General features: G+C 39.2%; 1 protein-coding gene across 3 annotated transcripts in view; it reads left to right on the top strand.

The window, feature by feature from the left end:
- The first annotated feature begins 2779 nt into the window (after positions 1-2779).
- The window catches only part of METAP1D (methionyl aminopeptidase type 1D, mitochondrial), a 104715-nt gene continuing 81855 nt past the window's right edge, over positions 2780-25639 (top strand). For all 3 annotated transcript variants that reach the window (XM_089519754.1, XM_089519753.1, XM_089519755.1), the window contains exon 1: positions 2780-2898. In XM_089519754.1, coding sequence (XP_089375880.1) covers positions 2835-2898 — 64 coding nt within the window. In that variant the 5' untranslated portion in view covers positions 2780-2834. The remainder of the gene's footprint in view (positions 2899-25639) is intronic.

Genomic DNA, 25639 nt, shown 5'->3' with positions numbered 1-25639 from the left:
AGTAGAGCCCCTCTGGAGCGGCAGCTGCCTCAGATTTGGGTGTGAAGAAGAGGACAGCGTCATAATTGTTGAAAACTTATTATTCCTGCCAAACAGCCATGATGGCACCATTAAGGACCGTGGGGTGTTCTTGCCTTGCATGGCTTCCAAAACAAGAGGACAAAATTTTATTTGTACAGGGTTTTAAAAGCACAAAACACACACCCGTCTTCAACTAGTGTTTCTTCTTCGGCAAAGCCAAGAACATGCTATTATTGTGCCTTCAAGTTGCTGCTGATTTATGGCAACCTTAAAGTGAACCTGTCATGGGGTCTTCTTGGCAAGGTTTCTTCAGAGGGGGTTTGCCATTGCCATCCTCTGAGGCTGAGAGAGTGTGACTTGTCCAGGGTCATCCCATGGGTTTCTATGGGCGAGCTGCAAATTGAACCCTGTTCTCCAGAGTCCAATACTTTAACTTCTATGCCACCCTGGGTTAAAATCCCACTTCAGCTATGGAAACCCACTGGGTGACCCTGGGCAAGTCCCTCACTCTCAGCCTCAGGATGGCATTGGCAAACCTCTTCTGAAGAAAATTGCCAAGAAAACCCCATGATAGGTTCACCTTTGGGTCACTATAAGTCAGAAATCATTTGGAGGCACAACAACACAACAACTGCGAATCATAGTCCAACACTCAAAGCTGTACCACTAAGATCTTATAGAAATTAGAGACATTGACCAGTCATATGGCCATGCTGCCTTCAAAAGTCTTTCCTCACAACTAATGGGATGCAGCCTCCTCTCCTGAATAAAGCAAACTACTCGTCCCTCCACATTTCTGGCTATGACTTTTGCGGATCTGATTATTCATGGATTTTATTCATATGTTCTCTCTAAGAATCTCAAGGTCCTCCAGCGCAACTCTATGGTCAACTTTAACCAAAAGTTGCACTGAAGGACTTAGAGATTCCTAGAGAGGATGCTCCACTAGGCATTTGTAGCTCCTCCATCACAATTCTGTGGTCAATGTCTGGCAGATATTGACCACAGAGTTGCAGTGGAGGACCTAGAGATTCCTAGAGAGGTGTTCTGTCAGGTAAAAACATAATGTTTTTGTTATTTTGTCCTGTTCCCCTAACCCCAGTGAATGTGGAAGGAGAAGTGTATTTCCCACCATCTTAAAAATCCCTTCATGCTCCCTCCCTCCTTCTTTCCAGGCATTAAGGCTGACACCTGAAGGCTTCAGTCTTTCATGTAAAACAATGTGGCGGAGGACTGTGAATTTTGTATTTTGCAGAAACACACATCTACATATATTGTATGCAGAGAGATCTTGTGGCACCTTTGAGACTAACTGGAAGAAAGAAATTGGCAACATGAGCTTTCCTAGTCTACTTCCTCAGATGCATTTGGTAGAGTGGAAAGTCAGAGACAAACATATATATGCCATTGGTATGTGAGAATGTCAATTCAAATTCAAAATCCTTTGTGTATGGAAAAGATGTGGCAAGTCCACTTTTAACTATGGTTAAACATATGTATTGTTATTGTGGTGTACCTTCAAGTCCTTTCCGACTTATGGCACCCCTAAGGTGAACCTACCTTTCTTGGCAAGTTTCTTCAGAGGAGGTTTACAACTGCCCTCCACTGCGGCTGAGAGAGTGTGACTTGCCCAAGGTCACCCAGGGGGTGTATATGTATATGTATGTATACTATATACTCTCTAAGAAGAATCAATCACAAGGTTTTCTTGGCAAGATTTGTGTATGTGTCCCCTTCTACATTGGCTGTGAAAGTTCCTAATTTAAGCAGAGTTGCCATTTATTATTATTATTATTATTAATATTACCACCATTTTATTCTCTATTAGTAATACAGGTTTGCACTCCATATCCACATATTCTTTATCCACGGATTCAACTTTCCATGGGTTTAAAATATTCACACACACACACATATATATTTCCATAAGTAATCCGTGATCTTGCCATTTTATATCAGTGGCACCATTTTACTATGCCACCGTATTTAATGGGACTACTAGAGCATCGACGGATTTTGGTATTCACGGGGTTCCTGGAACCAAACCCCAAATTAATAATAACTCCAAATTAGTAATAATTGTAATTATAACTAGTAATTATAATTATTATTATAGCTGCCTTGATTGCCTCCTTGACAGAGATGCGGGGTTAAAAATAAAACTTGTATTATTCTTTTTAATTATTTATTAATTTGGAGTTATTAGTGATTTGGTTCCAGGAATCCCATGGATACCAAAATCAGTGGATGCTAAAAGTTCAATCTAATTATTGTTGTTGTTATTATTATTATTATTAATTATTATTATTATTATTTGTGGCTTATTATTATTAATTTGGGAGTTGTAATTACTAATTATAATTAACAAACATAATACTATTACAAATAAGCAATAAATATTACTACTACTAAGAATTTATAATTATTAATATTAATAATTAATATCTAAATTATTTATTATTTATTAATTATTGATAATAATAATTATAACCCCAAATTAATAATGCACCCAGATTATAATTTAATAATAATAATAATAATAATAATGGGAGGACTGAATTTTTATTGTTGTTGCTGTTGTTGTTATTATTATTCCCTCATCCTTTGAAACTACTTCCGTTCTTTTGCAAAAGGCGCCAACCACACTGCGCCCGCCCGTGCGAAAGTGTGGCGCGCATGCGCTCTGGAGAAGCCTTTCTCCGGAGTCCCGCCGGTCTCGCATTCTCTCCCCCCTCCTCCATCGCACTCACCTTTTGGCCCCAGGAGCCACCGACCTCAACTCCATTGGCTACTGCCCCCAATCACGTGACTGAATGCGCTTGTCCAAGATGGCGGCGCCCAGGGCTGCTGTTGACATGCTTCCGCGGCTGTTGAAGGGTAAGGAATGGGGAGAGGCTGAAGGCTTTCTGCCAGAGCGAGGAAAGTGGAAGACTTGCGGGAGGGTTCACAGACTAGGAGGAGAGACTGCGCATGCGTTACCTTTCCCTCTCCCTGGGCCTTTATAAGGGCAAAATGCTTATCACCCTGCCTTCTGTTCTCAATATTTATATATAACTAAAGTGAACATGCACCTGAGGAAGTAGACTCAAGTCTACGAAAGCTCATGCTGCCAGCTTCTTTCAGGCAGGGCGACTATTGGGCCTCCTTTCCCAGGATTTGGCCTCCATTTCCACCTTCTGCCCAGGGGGAATCTCAAAATGCCCTCCATTTGGAGCATCACCAAGAAGCATGAAGTTACACCTATATGAGTGTTTTCAGCCTTTATCTTGTCACGTCCTCCATTTTTCTAGAATGTCCTCCCCTCTGCAGTGAGGACATATATAGTCACCTGCTTTCAGTTAGTCCCAAGGGTGCAAAAGACACTGCTTAAATAATCCAGTTTGAGACCTCTTTAGCTGCCCTGTCTCAGTGCTAGGGAATCCTGGGAATTGTAGTTTATTGTAGCACCAGAGCTCTCTGACAGAGAAAGCTAAATGTTTCACAAAACTACAGTTCCCAGAATTCCTCAGTATAGAGCCAGGGCAGTTAAAGTGGTCTCAAACTGGATTATTTCTGTAGTGTGTTTTGAATCCTAGTGAAGCAAACACTGTTTGTTTCCCTTGTCTTTTAGGAAAGATGCATTTGACATACTATATTAATCTGTTCAAATACACAGTACTGGTTTCATTTATTCACAGCCATGCTTTGTTGTCAGGTGGTTTCTGATTTTTGGCACCCCTAAGGCAGAACTATCACAGGGTTTTATTAGTACACAAAGGGATGATCTTGTAGCACCTTTGAGACTGAGCAGGAGAAGTTGTAGCATAATCTTTTGTAGATTTGGTCTACTTCCTCAGGGTTTTAGCGGCAAGATCTATTCTTAGGCTGAGAGAGTGTGACTTACCCAAGGTCACATTTGGGTTTTTGTGGCTGTCCAGAGATTCAGAGCCTGGTCTCCCAAAGTTGAAGTCCAGTGCTCAAGCCACTACATCACACTGGCTCTTCGTTCACACCAATTCAAACAGTCCTAGGCTGCTTCCAGTTTCTTGGGTGGAAGAGGAGCAGATAAAACTATACCAAAGATGAATAAACAATGTTCAGTTCTCCATGGCACTGCATTTTAAATTTGTTAATTGTGTTCTCCTGAGCGTGCTTTTGTTGCTGACTCTAGTCATATGAAGAAAATGGGTTTATGTGCCTTAACTGCATTTCTTGCACTCCCATATATGAAGCTGCTTTATTTTGAAGCAGAAAATTGGTTTGTCTTTGATACTGTCTCATATAGCCTTCCCCCACATGGCACTTTCCAGATGGGATGGTGGTGAGAGTTTTTGACGAACAAAACTAGGAAGGTGGGTCAAAGCTTGGGTCTGTTACTTTTTTGAACTACAACTTCCAGAATCCCCCAGTTGACACTGCGATGGGCCATGCTGGGGAAATAAGGAGCTGGGGGAATGTGGGTATAATGTCAATCCCCCTTCAAAAAAAAAACCCAAAACCAAGTGTCCAAATTCTGGCTGGTCTACTCTTTCCAAGGGGCCCCTGAGTTGTGCTGCCTGAAATCATGGCAGTTCCAATGGTTGCACCTGTTACCCAAGCATATGCACAACTCTGTCACTGCCCTGTTGTCTGTTCTGGTGGCTATTACACGAATATAGATGTAATCATTTATTGTTTGAGATCTCATGGTTCTTTATGAACCTAAGCTTTTGATGTGCATAAATAACTTTATACTATATGTGGTGGAAATTCCTTGTTGAAATAAAAAGCTATAGAAAGATGCGAGTCACCTTTGTCAGCCAGAGAGATGGTTTTTGAAATAAAGGCTTGGAGTTTAGAAAAACTAGAGCAAAGGAATAATGAGTGCGTCTTGACCTGGATGGAAGCTGGCACCAGTAAAAAGACATAACATAAACTACTGAGATAAGGACATTCAGAAGCAAGGTTAGGAGGAAAGCTACTGAATTCCTACAGGAGAGGGTAAGGAGTGATGATGCAGTTTTAATGTATGCATGTATTTCTGTTCTGATTGTAAGAATTCTGTATGTTTAAATTGTAATTAGCCAACCAGGTGTATTGAAGAAGCTTCTTTGTCTTGAATAATATAAAAAGAGCCATTTTGTCTTGTTCGGGGTCTCAGCTTTTTGGAACTTGAATTCCACTGAGTTCAATGTTTTCCTTTGTCGACAATTGGAAATAAACTTATGGATTTTCAATTACTAGGTCCTCTTGCTAATTCCTTGCTCTGCCAATCCTAGATTTTTAAGTTTCCTGAAATTTCTGTTACATATTGATTATAAAAATATTGCTTGAAACTGGGCAGCCTCTGTTATGGCTTTTTAATTGAAGAAGGGGATCTCAACAGCCATTTTCAGCTTCATCTTGTGTAGTTAAGACAAGAATTTGCCTGTTGTTAATTTTCATTGCAGGAGTAGTACTAATAGGCTGCATCTTAAAGTAAGCAAATACTGTAAAGTTTGTAATAACATATTATGTGGAAGTTCAGATGTTATTCATATAAGTTAAGGGGTGGTATTTTGTTTCTCTGGCAAAATATGTACCTACTTCATTAAGAGAATTTTTTGTGATGTGGGGAAGGAACTTCTGCCATTCTGAATATTGTACTGGTAGCATAGCAAATAAGAAAAACAAAGGATAACAATAAAAGTATTCAAGCGATCCTCTGTGAAAATGAAAATAGGTAAAAGTACATAAAAGTTCAAAATAAAGTCCTTCAATAGGATTCATCATATTGAAATCACTAGGCTCTAAGTTTGTGCAAGTGGAGCAAAAACTGTGGAGCATCCGGTTCTGTTGAAGAAACAGGAGACATGTCTCAAGTTAGTGCACAATCTCATACATGTTTACACAGAAATATGCCTGGTTGCTTCAAGGGAGTTTATTCCCAGCAAAGTGTGCAAAGAACTTCAGCTTTCATTGCAGCTGACTTGGTCCATTGATTTTTGCTTCAATAACTTTGTCTGGATTAGGGTCCATGTTTGGAAATGAGGAAAAGGTTTGCTGTACTGGTATTTTTTTCATTAAAAAAGAGAGGTTTAAGCATAATTTTAAAGCAGTACATTTGTTGTCTGTCTGAGCTCTGATATAGTCTTCCTATGTAGATATGATTGATTATACTATTGTAGTAGATTGTAAACGTTCTAATTATTCACTGAAACAGTTTTCAAGTATTAAAAATAATTGCATAAGAGTAATACTCCCATTGCTAATAACAAAAATCAGAGTAATGATTTTGAAAACCATCTTAAAGAGGCATGAGAGACAGCATTATCCTTATGCACGCTGATTTACTGATTTTGAAAAGCTGAATCATTATGGAACCGGCACTCTTCGCATCTTCTTTTAAGTGGCTCTTAATCTTCAGAAATATTCAGTTCCTGGATAAATGCTTGATTTTATATTTGAAATCCAAAAACAAATAGGAAAGCTATAATTTTTTCCCTTATTTGTGACTTTTCGAACATGAAGGATGTTGACCTAAATGGAAAATAATGATGTTTACAAGAAGTCACTTATTTAATAAATCATCCCTTGGCTCTTGGCTGATGCTTAGGAAAGCATATTTTCTTCCATGATCCAACAAGCAAAAAAGAAAATTTGCTGCTGATAATAAAGTTAAAATTTATGTGGTATCACTCTGTATGCATTTTCAGGTTTAATACCTGCATTAATGAAACCATTAATTCATACAGTTTATGTCACAATATTAGAAAATAGGTCAGAGCCATAATTGGAATGCTGCTTCATGTATTCTTTTTAAAATAAGCATGTGTTACAACTCTTTCTATAGATGATTTTTATGTATCAGTATCTGGTGAAAGAGCAGAAATCAGGGAACAAAAATAAATGGTCAGTTCTTGAAATGTCCCCAAGAACAGGTGTTGGACTGAGGATTTTAAACATGTTCATAAATGATTTGGAATTAACAGGCGAGCAGCAAAGTGACCAAACCCTGTAGGGTAATTTAAGTTTCATAAGGCTTTAGCCTTTGATAAAGAAACAAAAAATATTAAATATCAAAAATGTCAAAGCCAAGCCTGTTAAGGTCTAGCTTTATATTAGCAGTGTAGCAGAAATGTCCCTAAGAACTGAGACTGACGCCAAAAACAACACAAGTAGCTTGTAGTTCAAACAAAAGTTTATTAATGGCTTTAATCTATATTTACATAAAGGGCTATATCCTAATCTAGCTAGGAATAGCTCTTGTAGAAAGAAATCTTTATCTTACTATCTTTCCAAAGAAAGTTGAGAGAGGAGTAAGATGGAAAACCAACAGTTCAGTTGAAAATCTTGAGAGAGAGAATACCTGTTAGTCCAAAAGGGGGAGTACCTAAATCACATGGTTAGTTTGAATGGGGGGGGTTGCATGCAGGAAATCCCTATCTAAGGAGAAGGAAAGAGAATGCAAAAGTATTTCAAAAACACTAAACCATTTAAGGTAGTCAAAGCAAAAACAAGAAATAGTAACACTCCTATACTATTTCCCAATCTGCCCAATTATTGGTCATCCATGATTTACTGATAAATACAATATTCTTAATATCAGAGGTGGCAAAATTGTGACATTTACAGGATTTGAGCGCTATTTGTGAAAATAAACCTATAATTAGAGAGATGTTGACAGTTTATATTTTAAAAATCATACAAATTAAAAAAGAGTAACAGTGTTGGGATCACAGACCTATATTTTGTATACGGTAGATATTGTATCTATTGTAATTCAGTTGGTTTGGAGGGATCTCCATCCAGGCCAAAGTCACATTTCTCTTGGGAGTTTATCACACAGGAGGAATTTCTCTTAATTTCGAATGAAAAGAAAGTGGGGTCAGAATGCATTCACATGAATTCGCTAGTTCAGCAAATTTACGTGAATTCGAACTGCGTTCAAACTGATTCCCCATTGCCTGAAAATAGCTTGCTATTGCCTGAAATTGCATGTGGCAGTCTATCACGCAATAATGTGAAAACCCAGGATTGTGTTCGGATTGCCATTGGATTATACTTCCAATTTCCCTTGTCTGATAAACTCCTTGGTCATGCAGAGACCAAGACAAAGGGCAATGAAAATTAAACTCCATTAGCAGCAGAAAAGTAATTCTTTTTGGGATCCAGGGTGTCTCCATCCTTTGTGAAGCCACAGACCCCTTTATTAGGCAGAGGAAGTTGAATTTTTCAAGTCTCTGTACAGCTATATCTGGAAAAACCTTTAGATGCTGTATAGGTAAAGTTCAGCCATAGCCGATACCAAAACTTTTACCTTTGTTGTCAAAGTTAAGTCCCAGTCCTTACTTCCCTCTTATTAAGGCTTCCCCTTGGCCTGCACTGAGATCCCTCCAAATACAATAGAGACAACATCTATACAAACTAGAGGTCTGTGACTCCAGCACCATCACTCTTTCTTCCTTCTGTATGATTTTTTAAAACATCTTTTGCCTGATGAAGAAGCCAGGAAAGCTTCAAAAGCTTGCATTCTGTGTTTTATGGATTTTGGATGGCCAATAAGGGTATCACTTGTTTTTGTAGCTTTTGTATTATGTTTTATTTTGTTGTATGGCCAGAACAGCTACTCCTGAGTATGCATGCATCATGTAATTTATAGAGGTAGACAATTTTACAGAAAAACACATGGCTAAATTAACTCAAATCAATACAGGGGTCTGGGGTTTGGTTCCAGGATCCTCAGAGGATACCAAAATCCATGTACGCTCAAGTCCCATTAAATACAGTGACACAGTAAAATGGTATTTCTTATATAAAATCAAGGTTTGCTATTTGGAATTTATAATTTTAAAAAATATTTTCAAGCTGTGGATACTTGAATCCGTGGATAAAAAATCCATGGATGTGAAGGGCTGACTGTATTTTCATTTGGTATTTAAGAAGAACATGAAGTTGTTGATAGCTACTTTCTGATTGTCAACCCTGCATGTCATGAATTTCAACTGTCCCTTATTGCTCTTTTGAAAACCTAGGCATGGGACAGACTGTCCAAAAAGGACGGTCTCCCAGCGCCTAGTTTTGGTCCGCGGGGAAGCCGTAGCCCCCAGACCGCGGAATTTCCCCGCAGACCAAAAAGAACCCACAAAAAGCGGGTTCTTCTTGCGACGTCATAATGGCACTGTGACGTGCGGATGCAATGCGTCCAGCACATCACTATGGCGGCACCCATCTGTACAGGGTGCTGCCATTTTGATGCCCTCGTCATGTGCGAGGGGTGTCTAGAAGCGCCGCCCCTCACACGTGACGAGGGCATCCTTTCATGTTCGTCTGGACCGGGCCCTAGCAATATTAACACACACCACTGCTGTCTAGGTAATTGATTCCATTGCCAAACTGCTCTTAATGTCAAGAAGTTCCTTTTAAGGTTCAGTCAAAATTACTCTCTTGAAATTTCAAACTACTGGACCTGATCCTACCTTCTGGAGCAGCAAAAAACAGCCTTGCCTCTTTCTCTCTGTGACAGCCCTTGAAGTTTTAAAGAGTACAGTCATGTCACCCCACAGTCTTCTTTTCACCAGGCTGAACATGTGCAGGTCCTGCAATCTTTCCTCATATGTTTTATTCTCTATAGCCTTGTTGCCCTTCTCTTGGAACCCACTCCAGCTTGTCTGTATCCTTCCTAAAATGAGGTGCCTAGGACTGAGTGCACTACTTGGGATGAAGCTTTGTGCTGCCCCAAAATCACATTGGTTTAAGATAACAGGGTTGGTGAGCTTAAGGCTGAATCCAGGAGCTGTATGTGCCCCACAGGCCACAGTTTGCTCACCCAAGCCCCTGACAGCACAATCCTGTGTGCCTCTATTCAGGGTATGATCTGTTGAATTAAATGGGACTTAAAGGTAAGTGTGTACATGGTTGCAGCCTGAATACATATACATTTGCATATGAATAAAACAGTAGTATCTGGTTTTCAGGATTTAATTTCACACTTTTTTATGCAACAGGATGAATCTTAAAGTGGCATAATTGTCTATGCTGCAAAATAGAAATGGAATATACACTTTGAAAAACAAGTGAGAAAACAGATACACTGCATGATCCTGTGTTGATTGCAATCAGTATTAAGGCCATAGTCCTCAACGCATTTGCTTAAGTAAACATGTTTAAGAGTGTGCAAAGGGATCTTGTAGCACTTATGAGACTAACTGAGTGAAATAATTTGTAGCACAAGCTTTTGTAGACTAGGTGACGAAACAGAGAGACCTTTTGAGGTGGCTTCCCTGTGGCTAGGGGACGTGTCATTTAGACAACGCATGCCCCCAAGCCGGCAGGAAGACACCGTGAAGCTGTCCACCCACATGGTGGGTAGCTTTACAGCGCTTCAGCAACATGGCGTTTATATACCACATGCCACAGGAAAAGCCAGCGTTTTGCTAGCTCAAAAAGGAGCGGCTTTCTGCTGCTTTTTTTAGGGTCGGCAGAAAGCCGGATCAGGCCCATGGCATGTGGTTGCCACAGCCCTGATCTAGTGATCAAAGTGGCAGCATCAAAGTACTCCTTCAGGGCCATCTGTTTTGGCCCTGGGTCAATTTTCTCGGATGAATGCATGCATCTGTGGAAGTAGACCAAGTCTATGAAAGCTTATACTACAACTTTTTTCACACTGTCTCAAAGGTGCTACAAGATCCCTTTGCATACTGATATTCCACACTAACATGGCTATGTCTCTGAATTCTACCCCTGTGTTTAAGAGTATTGTACCAAAAACACATTTCCACGATCAAAGACCTGCTGAATTCAGCACTGTGGACCCAAATCCTTATGTAACACAGGGGCTAGTGTTATGAATGTGCTTATAGTCTTATTGTATCATATTTATGGCCTGTTTTAGTTTTGATGCATATTCTTTAACACTCGGCTATCTATTAGACTGAAGAGCAATTTTAAAATAGTTTAAATAAAGACTGACTCCCTTCCCATAGGATATACTTTGATGTCATCAGTCTAGTTTACCCCCTTAAAAGTCCTCTTCTTTAGAGCCAGCAAAGCACCGGATCAGGGCCTCAGTGTGCAGTTGCTGCAACCCCGATCCAGTGCTGAAAGGGGCGGTGTGGAGCCACTCCTTTGGGGTGGTCTGTTTTGCCCCTTTGATTCCTTCTCCCCATCCTCTTTGCCTTTTCAACAGTCTGTTATTGTTATGTGCCTTCAAGTCATTTGTGACTTATGGTGTGACGCTAAGGCAAACCCTATAACAGGGTTTTCTTGACAGAATTTGTTCAGAGGGGGGTTGCTCTGCCATCCTCTGAGGCTGAGAGAGTATGACTTGCCCAAGGTCGCCCAACTAGTTTCCATGACTGAGCAGGGATTCAAACCTTGGTTTCCCAGAGTCCTAGTCCAACACTCAAACCACTTCATGCCATGCTGGCTTGCTACATTATCACAACATTTAATTCTGATGATAAAGGCAGAGTACTTAGAGGCTGGTTTAAATTAGCTTTCTGATGACCTTCATCCAAAGCCAGAAAGTAGTGCCTGACACCATAAGGTGGAGATCCATGGAACCATGGCTTGCCAATGCTCAATTGCTTTTGCTTGCAGTGGGAGATAATACCACTTCTCACTAGGAATGCTTGTGACCCCTCAGAATCCCATCCCATCCATCTTGCACTTCCCTGTTTTTTCTTTTCTTTTTGGAAGTTTGGAGCTTGTACCCCTTTTAACCTTGCTGCCAGAGCTATGTGTACTGTATAGAAGTTAGGCATAATATTAATCAGCTAGGGTGACCAAACTGTTATATAAATATGTACTTTTGTCTTCCCATAGGAGCCTGCTTGGGGCCTGAGATCTTCACATAAGGCCCTTCTCGCAGTCCCAGTACCCAGACAGGGCAGTCTGGTAGGGACACAAGACGTGGCTTTCATGATGGCTGCTCTTAGACTCTGAAATTCCCATTGTAGGGAAGATAGAATGGAGATCTTTTTGCTTTCCATCTGCTAGCAAGCAAGGACTTATTCTGACAGGCTTTCAATAATTCTTTTTTTGTTTTTGTTTTTCTACTGTGCTTTTACCAGGGTGCTCTACTGCTTTTAGCTGTACTGTTTTAAAGCTGTTTTTAAAATTATTTTAATTGTAGGTTTTAAAAATAGATGATGATGATGATGATGATGATGATGATGATGATGATGATGAGTTATTTCATAAAACCAAGAAAAGATGGTGCTGTTTTTAGTCTTTCTCTTTTCTGATGGGTACTACTTTCTCAAGACACTAAGTTACCTATTTTTGTACAGTGCGTGGTAGAAATTTCAGTTGTTTTTTTTAAAAATCCATATCACAGTGTTTTTAAAAAGCCATAATTCAGCAATTACTATATGGGGTTGAGTAGAACGATTTGGCTTTTGTCTGTCTGGTCTGTATCTTGGAGTTATTGCCTGTTGCAGAAAGAAGCCCTTTGGCTAAAGCAGTGTGCTAATTTCATTTTTTGGTCTTCAGTTACAAGCCCCTGACAGGCTCTCTGACCACTACTGTTACCTGGTGGCGCCGGTATTTCATCAAGGTTAGACAAGCAGGCTACCTGGACGTAGGCCCAGCTGCACTGTTGTAAACGATGAACATGATCCCTTGTGTTAAGGAATTTAGAGCTTTGTAGTACTGGGATTCCCAAGAGAGTCAAAAGAATACTGTGTTCAAGGCTCAGTTCTTGTTTTCACCTCTCTTTTTGTGCTTCATACATATAGCCTTACGAGTCTGAGCTATTGGACGTCACCCCAATGAAGTCCCTTTTCAGTTGTCAGTAACTTCAGTAGACTGGTTCTCTTTAAGTAACACAAATACAACCCATTCAGGATGTATTGCCTTGATTGCTGTTTACAAGGGATGTGACAACAGTGACAAAAGAAAATTGAACTTATTTCTAGCACTACTTCTTAATTATTTTTTAACATTCCGGGAAGAATTAACACTAATAATTGGTTAACAGTGTTTGTCTATTCTGTCAGTTTTGAGTGACTCTTATTCCCTTAAAAAAATTTTTTTAAAAAAGCTGGTTGATTAAACAAAGGCAAAATTTAGCAACCATTGTTGCTGTACATCTTTGAGTCACTTCAGTGAATATTGTATGAGGTTCTTGAACGTTTGAGTGCATTGAGTTCATAGCATAGTGGTTCCCAAAGAGGACCCACATTTTGTCACATATTTCCACATAAAAATGTTGCCATACTATTAATTACATATTTACTGCTATATTTACTTCTTCCTGAGCAGAAAAAAAGCTTTTGCGGCTTAAGTAACTTGCAGTAAAAGGGGATTAAAATGTTACATTTTTTATGTTACATTTAAAAAAAAACAGTAACAAAACAACAGCAAATAAAACCACATGGTTTATCAGTGTAAACAGGGGGCATGCACTATTCTTATGGCTAGGTCTGTTTTGATGTGAGCCTGAACCTGTTGTATGCTTGTAGTGAACGTTAATTGGGCTGATTTTTTTTATTAAGGTGGATGGGAAATCAGTTACATTGCAACTCTTTAAAGAAAGACAGCTGTCTCTGGCATTTCAAAAGGACTGCAGGTTGTTAGTTACTTTTGCTTCTGTTGTATAATTACAGTAAGGAATGGGGAGATACACCTGTGGAATTTTCTGTTTTAGGGGCCTGGATAGCTTGACTGCTTTCAGGTACAGTAGGCCTGCCGCATCAGTAGACTAGTGATCCGTGGACTGAACATCAATGGATCTCCATGACCCATACTGTTCTTTTTAAAAATTATGAGTTTATTAATGTAACATATTGCCTTATATACCAACAGATTATTCACATCCTATCTGAAAAGTGTTCTTGGCTATTAATTTATTCCAGCTTTTAGTGATGCTTTCAGCCAAGGACTTTGGATATTTTTGACTTTGAATATTTCAGTCTAGTTCTTTTAGTAAAAAAATGAGAGTGAAGTCTTTTGAAAGGTGGTCTCAAAATTCTGGATTTCCTGATTTGGTAGATGGGTCCTGGGCAATAATATGTGTTATTTGCTTTAGTTAAAATGCAGCAAAATACAGTTCAACATCTGGGATTGCCAGATTTTAAATTTGGTAAAAGTGGCATTTAAAGCATTTTCAGAAAAGCACACAAGCTATTTTACCCAACACTGACAACTTTAAGGATTTCCAAATTTTAACTTTAGATCTCATCCAATTGGTGGTTTGATTATAATTTCTAGGAATAAGTTGGTTTAAGTGTTCAGTTATTGTGATACTTAAATATGTATCCCAAAGGGTTCAATAGTAAATTTGTCATTTTTTGCCATTCAGCCTGTTGTTTTACTGAAGCATTGAGAAATAATCATTTTTATTTTTAGTAGTTTATCCTAATGCCAGCATGGGCATTAAAGATATCCAAAGATATCCGGCCTTCAGCGCCAGGAAGGATTCTTCCAGATTATGTTGGAAAGTTAAAACATCATCTCCAAATAGACTATTTTTTGCTGGTGATTATTCATTTTGGAGACACTGATGTCCATATTATCCCTAATTACATTGGCCAAGGGTTCAATTGACAAAGTAAACAATAACAGTGAGAGTGAACAGCTTTGCTTAGTGCTTCTGTGCAAGAAAATAGGAGTAGAGAGTTTCTCGAATTCTCACAAATTTGCTGCCAAAGTTCATATTTTTAGGGCTCCAAAGAGGTAATTCCATCCCATACTGTTGAAGGGTTCTAAAGTATCTAGAAACATAAAAGTTAATGGGGTTTTCGAAAAGGTTAAATGAAACACCACATTCAGTAACCTTCAAATGGCATCAGGGAGTTTTCGAATTGGCATGAAACCAATGTGATCTGAATTAATATAGTTTGTAATGAAGGTGCTGATCCTGGTTGTGGATAATAAAATGCTGGTGTCTTGATAACTATTAGTCTGAACGTGGAAACATGCAGGCTATTTTCATCTCTTTTGAGGATGGTAATGATCCTTGGAATATGCCAAATTTATGGAAAATAATTTAAATCTATTATTTCATTACATAGCTTAATTAGTTGAGAAGGGCAAGTTCATGATAAAAGATTTTTTATCACTAGTTTCAAGGTTTTTATCCTTGTGACGCCCTTCACATCTACATGTGGACATCACCTCCCTCCCACTCAAAGTCGTATTTGAATAAAAATATTTTGTTTGTATAGTGTGTGTATTTTCATTCAGACATTCATGTATATTAATATTTTAACATTTTATAAGGAAATAGCTCTCCTCCTCCTTCAGGCAGAGGCTCCAAGCACCCTCTTTGCCTTTCTCTTCCCCTCCAGGACAGAACAGGTTTGGGAAGAGGAGAAGGAGTCATCAGGGCACCCCCTTGAGCAACTCTCACATGACCCTGGAGGGGGGGTCCCACCCCCACCATTTGAGAAACACTGTTTTATATTATTCCCCTGATTATCTGGCTTCAATTTAGAAATAATATCTTTAAATCCATTTTCAGTAATAGGCTGATTAATATTAAGAGATCAGATAAATTCATTAGTGTTAAAAGTAGGTATAGTTTCTTTTGAATAAAAGCTTGGAATAAAACTCACAAAATTCCTTGGTGTTACCTGGGGTTTTAACATACCATGAAATGATCTGCAATGAATTTGTTTTCTGACCCCCCCCCTTTTTTTTTTTTTTTAGCCATTCTAGCAAGGAGTTTGGAATTTGTGTCATTGTTTTCATAAAAACATGCATTGATATGCTACATAGCTGTTTGAATTTTATATAAATTTAATTCCTCTAGCTCTACATTTTCTTTGAAGTAGGTAATTACATATTGTTGGATCTTAATTAACCTAGAAGAAAATAACAACCAATTTAACAATAACAACAACAAAAATACACAATATGTGGAACACAACCAAGAGTAAAAGAGCTTGTCCACAAAAGTAAATTGGCTGTCAGAATAAAACATGCTGATCTTCTTTGGAGTAACACAGGGAAACTTCACGTTTAAGTTCATCATTTAGGCATTCCTCAATTAAATTTAGACTTTAGAGCACATGATACATATTTATATTTTGCTGATATTCAAGATATCATAGTGTTAAAGATTTAACATGATTAGATGATTACAAAACATTGTGCATTTAAAGGTAAAGTGGACTAATGTATAAGATATTAAAATCTTGGTGTCTTGGTCGATTAAGGCTATTAGTCTGAACATGGAAACATGCATATATAAGAATATATGTAAGAACGCAACCTTAAGCAGTTTGTAAGTAGGTAGGTGGACTAATTTCTAGTTTATCATTAGTACATTTATAGTAAAAAAAAGAGGAAAAGACAGGGTACACAGGTCGTACTGGAGTTGTTTTAAAAAGTGACAGTTGATAAAATGCAAGCAGTCAACAAGGCGATCAAGTGATATATTGTACGGACAGGAAACAAAAGACTGAAGATGGCAGTTCAAATTGAAGAATTATGTTGTAGATCTAGTCAAGTGACAAGAGGATTGAGATTGATGATCTGAAAATCCTGAAAAACATTCAAGGCATTTTAGGTTCTACTTCTTCAGAACTATTTTTCATTCACAGCCTTTATCATCTGCGTCCAGTTATGATGCTGGGTTTTCTTTCTTGTGAATGTTGTCTCAGTTCTCTAGGAATCACAATGTCTAGTGCCTACAAATATCTAACATCTGAAATGTGTTGTTATGCATGATAATTTCTTTAAAGCGGAAACCCCTTCTGTCTCTATTTCCTACTGATTGGGACAGGTATATGAATGATTTGAATTCCCACTTCTTTTTCAATATTTCAGAAACAAGATCTTGGAATGCCAGGACATACTTCCTTCTTCGGTTGCTTTGTGCCAACCACACACTATAACCAGATAGTTCATTTCTTTCTCTTTCACCCATTTTAGACTCTTTTGTAGTCAGATAAAAGTCTGTTATAGTATAATCTGCTGTCCATTCTAATAATGTAGATTTCTATTCGTAGTATGTTTATTGTTGAAATAAACCTATATATAAAAAATCTCGAGGTTTTGCCGAAACCAAGCTTTCAGACATCAGCAGTTAGCTGTCTATCCATTGGAAGTTTACTTTTTGATCTTCTTTTTTTATTCTGGAATAGGAACACTTTTTGCTGGTCAGCAAGCTCTGTGCTTTTTTAAAGAAAAAAATCTGTGCTTTTAAAAAGATCTTTCTGGTACAATATATGGACCTAACTTTAAAGAAATTAGACGTTCATAACTGGGGTCTCTCGTCATAGTTTAACTCTGACTGACATACTATACTTAACAATGAAGAAATTGGTGGTCCAAAACACACTGCAGAAATCATCCAGTTTGAGACCACTTTAACTGCCCTGGCTCAGTGGTAGGGGATCTTGGGGAAAGTAATTTATTGTGGCACCGGAGGCTCTCTAACAGAGAAGGGTAAATGTCTCACAAAACTACAGTTCCCAGAATTCCGTAGCATTGAGCCAGGGCAGTTAAAGCAGTCTCAAACTGGATTATTTCTGCAGTGTGTTTTGGACCATAGTCATAAGAGGGGGTAGGCTTTCATTAATTTTGTTAATTAACTTTCATTAATGATGGTTTAATGTAGATTCAAATTGTTTTGTTTTGTTTTAAAGACTGGGCCGTGAATTTCTAATTCTTGAAATGGAAATATCTTCTGACAGTTATTCTTTACATGTCTTTCTTAAATTAAAGAGTGTGAGATCAGGAACCAGAGAACTCTGGGGGTGCTTCTCTGAAAGGTATGAAGCAGACGAGGATGCTTAGTCTACAGTCAGGAAGATATTACCCACTTATTTGGCTGGTTAATTATTTTGCATTTGTAAAGCTCTTTGAAGATAAAAGTGCTATATAAAAATGTTAAATAGCATTTCATGTACTGTTGTATTGTAGTTTAACAGGTGCACCTTTTCCTCCCAGGAGAAAAAAAATCAGTCATTTGGAATTCCTTAACAATTAAAGAGACTAAATGAAATCAACCTTTCCCTTGATTTAAATTAAATAATCTCATTTCTTTTTAACAGAATTTTATTATTGTCTATTATTACTGTACAACATTTTTATAAAGCAGCATGTCACCAGGTCACAAAATGTGGGAGGGTCAGGCTATGAATCCAGGCTTATGGTTAGTTTTGGAGTGAGAGATTTGACTAGGCATCTCTTGCAGACTGTCCACTGTAAACTTTTAAATATTCATTATTTATTCATTATTTCTACATGGAATGGTTTATTTATATAATCTAAATTTATAAAGTACAGTACTGCCACTATTCCAAATGTGAATAAATTTCACTTACATAACTTGCATTTCTCCATCTGACAGCAGGGTTTGCATGTCATGCCAGATTTAATTGGAGCAAAGTACGCATATAGTACGTTAGAAAACAATATTTTAGAACTGGAACTCAAAAAGCAAAACAAGAAAGCAAAATTATAACTGCAGATTATTTGGGCATTTTACAATAGGGAAAGGTAAAGGTTTCCCTTTTGACAAGTTTGTCTAGTTGTATCTGATATAAGGGGCAGTGCTCAGTGCTCATCCCTAACCTCCTAAGCCGAGGGAACCAGCATTGTCAAAGACATTCCCTTGGCCCTGTGGCCAGCATGACTGCATGGAACACTGTTACTTTCCCACCAGAGTGGTACGTACTTGCACTTTTACATGCTTTCCAACTGCTAGGTTGGCAGAAGCCGGGACTAGTGATAGGAGTTCACTCCATCACGCAGCATTTGGGCCTCAAACTGCCGACTTTCAGCATCCTAACTGCTAAGCCACCACATCCCATGTTTACAACATGCAGCTGTACATTAATTTAGAAACCAGTTTCTGTTATCTATGGGGATGAAAGAGCAAATTAAATGAGGGATGTATTGTAGGAGCTTGGAAGTAAACTGTTCCAGTCTTAGATCTTACTGAATGAAGCTCTCTTGTTTGGAAACTACAGTGCACTTTGACATCTTGTCTCATGGAGCTAGGATAAAGAGGGCAACAGTGGCCCTTCAGATGTTTTTGGCAGACAGTTCCCATCAGCCCAAGCCAGCACAGTGAAGAGTAAGGGCTCGTGAAATATGTTATCCAGAAACATCTGGAGGACAATATCCCCCCTCCTCCAAGGATGTCTCTTGATATGGTCATCTAAATATATAAATAATAATTTGAAGTTATGGAGATTATGGCCCCAATGATAATGGTTGCCTAGGTCCTGAGTTCCCTGCCTCAATCAATTCAAATTTGTATTAAAAATGACTTTTTCTTAGAAGTATCACTATTTGTATCTTAACAATTCTGTGCAGACTGCAACAGAAGGATTAAGAAGTGGGAAAATGCAGTCCATATTGGGGTGGAAGGTAAGTCCGTAATTCATCAAAAGCTAACAAATAAATGTTCAACAGCGCTTCAGCCCTTACAGTCCTCCATATTAGCACTGTCGTGGAACCCGGCAAAAATAGCAAAAACTACTAGTGAAGTACTTCTTGGGATATAAAGCATCAGGCAAAAATAACTACCCTCTCAAAAGCCAGTAAAAACCTGCAACTTAAATCGGAAGACTTGGAAAATGACAGTCAGTGTTAGGGTTTAACAGTCCATGGAATTCCAGAGTCTGCAGACAAAGAAAATCCTTTAGTGCTTCTGACTATATTACTCAATGATCTTACACAAATGTATGAGAACATTATATTGAGAGTTTTATTATTAACTGCCTTCAAGTTGACTTCTACCCATGGAGACCCTATGAATAAGAGACCTCCAAGTCACCCTATCCTCAACTGCCCTGCTCAGTTCCTGCAGAGTCATGGCCATGGCTTCTCTGATTAGGTCTAGCCATCTGATATGTGGTCTTCCCCTTTTCGTACTGCCCTCCACTTTACCAAGCATTATAGTCTTTTTCTATTGAGTCTTGTCTTCTCGCAATAGGGACAAAATACAACAGCCCCAGTTTAATAATTTCTGATTCCAGGGAAAGTTTGAGTCTGATCTGCTCTAGCTATCATCCATTGGTTGTTGCCATTGGAAACAACCTGAAGGGAAGCAATAACAATATGAAATAAAAGTGGCAGATCTGTATTTCAGCTTCTATTAATCACAATGGCAAAAAGCATTTAACATTTTCCTGCTCTCAAGTTTACTACTAAAAGACCTTGGTGACATTTTCTCTTCCTCAAACTGAGCCAGACACAGATCCAGGGACCAAGTCAAAGAGAGAAGATAAAGATTGTACCTGGAGCCAAGGGGGAAAAGTGAAGCTTAACACAGTAATAAACCAAATCCTGGATATTCATCAGGATTTTTACTTAGAAGATTATACTGCTCTGAACTCATTCATTTGAGACCATACAATTAAGAAATACTATCTTCCCTGATGTGTTCACCTTGTTTCCTGTTTGAGAAATACTTCCAAAATGATAAGTAGGTTGGATTGGATGTACATGACACTGAAGTGTGTATTTCTCCTCAGATAATGGGTTTAAGTGTGAGCCTACCATAGTCTGAGATGGATTTTCTGCCATCTTCTAGCCATGTAATAGGCCCATATTGCCATGGTAACTAAATACTGCTAGGGGAATGTTCCTGATAGCAGATTATTTATAGTTTTCTGTTTGTTTATATGATATGTCATTGCACCTATTTTCTTAAATTTATTGTAGTAAATGGTATCTAGCCCTGTTTTTTTAAAAACATTAATATGTCCTTTCAATGGGGGATGTAGCCCCCCTGATAAATGTTTGTTTTCTGATTGGATGATATATTTGTTATAGCAGGGTGGACAACAGCATAGTATCTAGGGACCCGTTCCTCCCCTCCAACCTCACAGTGGGTTGCATTCCATCAGCGGTGCTTCCAAATACCTATATTTTCAACAGAGATCTTCCCAGAATGGTGACCAGAAGTAATGTCACATCACATCCTATCATCAGTTTGAGAAGGACTCTGATAGAAATAGAGGTAGGAGGGCTTTCTATGTAGCAATCTTTTTTTCTTCTTCATGTTTTAGGGACCATCCCTGTGCTTTTCAGGTGAAAAAAATGCCTGAAAACTGCAGCATTAAAAAAAAGGGGGGATTAAGGCAGGTTAGAGGGCTTTAAGGACTAGTGGAGAGTTTCAGATTGTAAAAATAGGGTCCAGAGGTATATGTGGGCTGTGGGCTGCTCTTTACCCATCTCATCTTAAAGTAAATTAAGCCAGATATTGTTGTTTTCAGAAGGTACATCACAGAAAGAGGGGAATTGCTATTTTAAGTATAGACTATTTGTGAAGTCAAAGGCTTTCAAGGTCAGATCCATGGTTTTTTGTGGGGTTTTCAGGCTCACACAGTATATATAGACCCACTTTTTCCAGGCAAACATTCTCTGAAGATGCCAGCCACAGATGCTGGCAAAACGTCAGGAAGGAAATCTTCTAGAACATGGCCACATAGCCCGAAAAACCCACAAAAAACTATAGACTATTTAGTCAACAGTCTGAAGCCTCTGGGTCCTCCAAGTACCATGAACTCTCTGTTTTCTCAGCAAAGTCTACTGTTCATAGTAGTTAATTTGATGGCAGATCCCAATGGTAGATTTATTTTTTCTAAAATGTAGCTTGAGTAGGCAGTGGTATACTTTCTTCTATTTAATGCCAAATTCAGGGCAACACAAATTTGTACATTGGGCTCTTGATAAGTTAAATAAATTCAAAAATGCTTCTGTGATTATTTGTGGGGGTTTCAGCATGATTGTGGACCCAAAGTTAGCCACCTCCATTCCTGCCTTCTAAGATTATCTGCTACAGTATGGTTTACTAGACATCTTCAGGTTTTCCAGCCCAAGGATTGAAGACTATAGGCACTATATGCTATGAGAATATATTACATTTCAGTATCTTTTTCTGTAGCATTCAGTATTGTAGTACCAGACATAGGCCACTAATTTGTATCAGAGCAATCACCAACATAACTCACTTTGAATCTAAATTAGATCAATCCTCTGTCCCTACATGGAGATTTACATCCTTTCTTGCTGCAGTACTGTTAAAAATATTGTTCTCCTTATTATATATCCTTAGCTTCTCCATATAGTTCTGTTTCTTGAGCTTAGTAGTATGAATCTGTTTCTTACATTGTCAGTAAATTCTGTTGAGATATTGTTCAGATCATATTTTGGTATAAAGAGTTCAGAGATATCCCCCAAACATAAATAAACTCAACAAACAAACAAACATGGCAGTTAAAGTGGAGTCAAACAGCATTATTTCTATAGTATAGATGCACCCTAAATTAATTAATTTAGGGTGCATCTACATTAATTAATTCTCCATAGCTGAATTAATTCTCCATAGCTGATTCCAATCTTGATTCATGACAATGTGCCCTAAGCTCTTTCTATGCACCCTTCAGTCTTGAATAGTATAGTTAGCTATTGTAAGAAATCATTTATAAAGTACCAGAACTATATCTTTTGCCTGCTTTCTCTATTGTAACACTAAAAGTTCAAAGTTTTTGGGTCCCCTGCTGAATCATTTCTTTTATTGTCTAGAAAATGTAGTACTGGAATTTCTATAACGGATGGTCCTCAGCTTCTAGTACTCTTCCTTCAATTGCTCTCCTTTAAGATGTTTTCCTCACAGATAAAAATCAATCAATCAGTGATCTCCCAAGCAGCGAATTTTAACTCCTTACTTGGATGATATAATACAGGGTGCAGAATGACATGAATCAAAGGAGAAATGTGGGTGTCCATTATTTGCTCTAAACAAGAGTCATATTGTGGGGGGAAATTCTATTTATTTATTCTGTGCTTGGCTTTTGGTAAAAAGGCCAACTTAAAACAGAGTGTCCTAGCAATTACCTCCCAGTGTAAGGTTTTTCCTTTCAAAAGTGGAAAGAGCTGTCTTATCTGAAAGGAATCATCTCATCAGTTTCTATTTGGCACATACAACCTTCTCTCCATCATTCTCCAGTACATTAAACTCACGGATACTATGTTCACTATTACTTTTAAAGATGTGAGTTGTCAGAACATTCTTTGTCAGACATGTAAATAACCTTATGATAAGATCATAGGGGTCCAAAACATACGGGCCCAAAGGAGAGGCACAAGACCGTGCTGGCACCATTCACACCAGGACCACAGCAACCGCATGTGCCTTGTCTCAATCCAGGCTGCTGGCGCAATCCTAAACTGGGCTGCTGGAAGGAATGGGTTCTTTTTTATTGGTGTGTGGCCTTGGCACAGCTTCAGGCTGTGTTCAGGGCATGTGTCATCTAAACGCCATGCCCTCAACACAGGCCTGAGTTTGTAGGACCTGAGCAAAGCAGTGAAGGACAGGGGGTCTTGGAGATGTCTCATCCACAGGGTTGCCATGAGTCAGGGTCAATTCGAGGGCAGTTACCAACAACAGTCTTCAAAACACTGATTAAAAACTTTTGTGGTGGGGGAGGGTCACCACCTTTAATGGGAATTCTCATTCTGGGGGCTAATAGGAAAGGGAGTAAAAATATTGTTACCAATATAAGAGACAGAGGAAGAGAGAGAGAGAGAGAGCGAGAGAGAGAGAGTAAAGGCTGTGGCACTCTTTGCTTGTCTCTGGATCCATCCATTTGCTGGATGATGCTCCACTGTTGCAGTGTGGTTGATGGTAAATCCCCCCCCCCTTCCCTAGTAGTAAAATGCAGTGGCACAAATTCATACCATCCATTTCAGAGATGAAAACTGGGACACATGTGGCCAAGTAATATCAGAGTGGAGTCATAGGCCCTATTCCTACTGAGCTATAAAGCAACAAATCTTGCTGCGAGTCTGGCTCGGATCAAGTTCCCAAGTTGTATTCGAATCACATCCATCGTTCCCATTACAAAAGGGAGCAAACGGACTCGGTTTTTCTTGTTCCCATTGATATGTTCTCGTTCCCATTGATATTTCTCATTTGTATTTTGACGTGGACTTTTTTGTTCCCTGTTCCCATTGCCTGTCTTGAACTGTTTTTTCTTTTCTTTTTTAAGCTGTCAATCAAGCGCTTAGGCGATTAGACGTCACAGCGACGACAGTTGCTACAGTGCATTTTGACGTGGGCTGTTTTTGTTCCCCATTCTCATTTGCGTCTTTCAAACCTGTTTTTCTGTTTTTGTTTTGTTTTTGCGGTCAATGGATCGCTGAAGCACCTGAGCTCTTGGGCAGCTAGGCCTCACTGTGATTGGAAGAGGGGAAGAAAAAGAGGAGGAAGAGGAGGAGGAGAAAGAGGAGGAGGAGGAGGAAGAAGAAGAAGAAGAAGAAGAAGAAGAAGAAGAAGAAGAAGAAGAAGAAGGGGGAAAGAAGAGGCGGCTGGCTTGGTAGCTAGAAAATGCGAGGAGACAGACTGGCCATTCAAACCCACTGGGAGACCTTGGGCAACACACACTCTTTGAGCCTCGCAGGTGAAGGTAAAGGCAACCTCCCCTGAAGAAACTATGCCAAGGGAACTCTGCAGGGTCACCTTAAATCCGAAAGGAATTGAAGGCACACAACAACAACAAGAGGAAGAGGAGGAAGGGGGGAGGAAGAGGAGGAGGAGGAGAATAGGAGAAAGAAGATAAAAAAGAAGAGGAGGAAGAAGACGGGAGGAGAAAGAGGAGAAGGAAGAAGAATAAGAGGAGGAGGAAGAAGAGGGGAGTTAGAAGAGGAGGAGGAGGAAGAGGAGGAGGAGGAGGAAGAGGGAAGGAAGAAGAGAAAGAAGAGGGGAGAAAGAGGAGGAGGGGAGGAGGAAGAATAAGAGGAGATCCAATTCAGATGCAAAGGTCTTCCTGTGTGTGTGTGTGTGTGTGTGTGTGTGTGTGTGTGTGTGTGTCCCACAACAAACTCCACCTCCCAGGAGGGGCAGGCAGGGCACCAGAGAGAGAGAGACTGACTGAGGCTGTATCTACACTGAAGAAATCACCGGGTTTGGCACTGCTTTTAAGCATCCTGGCTCAAGGCTATGGCATTCTGGGAGCTGGAGTTTGTTGTCAGTCCAACTCCCTGAATTCCATAGCCTAGAGCCAGGAAAGAATGAAAGCAGGGTCAAACCGGGAGATTTCTCCAGTGTAAATACAGCCTAAGTTTCTCTGTTTCCCTCTCTTTGGGGCCCCCTTGCCCCAGTCTAGCTGTGGACCTGCTACACATGCAGTTGTTTCCCGCACCACTGAGGAAAGGCTACGCGAATGGTAAAATGGCACCGGGAATGCCAGAAATGAGAACAAAGCTGGTGACACCCCCAAACCAGCCCCTTTCACATTGGTCCTCCAATCCCAAAATACCTGAATTGGACACCCGACATTCCCATTAATTTACCCCGGATCGGACACAATCCCTTGCAAAAGAACCGCTGGAAAAGTGGTGTCAGGATAACCTGATTCGGGTTTTTGCTAGAGAAATCGATCAAAGTAGGATCGAACGCGAATTCAAATAGGAATGATTTTTCCTTAAACTAGGATGGAATGCAAGTTCAAATGGGAAAGATGTTCCTATACGTAATTCGATTCTTGATTCGTTTTATAGCCCAGTGGGAATGTAGCAACAGTGGCAAAAAATTATTCATGAGGAAGAACACACAAGCTTGGAGACTGTGCAGCCATTTATTTTTGCCTGAGCTTGCAGGGAAAGACAAGATTATATCTCTTTCTCCTCTCCCCCTCCTGAGTTAATTGAGTGCAAAATTTTTGTGCATTTGAATTCAGTTTGCATCAGTTGAAGTAAGCTGAGGACAAAG

Source organism: Sceloporus occidentalis, unplaced genomic scaffold (genome assembly GCF_023333645.1).
Source record: "Sceloporus occidentalis isolate IW3139 unplaced genomic scaffold, rSceOcc1.0.p SCAF_4, whole genome shotgun sequence".
Classification (NCBI taxonomy): domain Eukaryota; kingdom Metazoa; phylum Chordata; class Lepidosauria; order Squamata; family Phrynosomatidae; genus Sceloporus; species Sceloporus occidentalis.
This window is presented reverse-complemented; position numbering and strand designations above follow the sequence as displayed.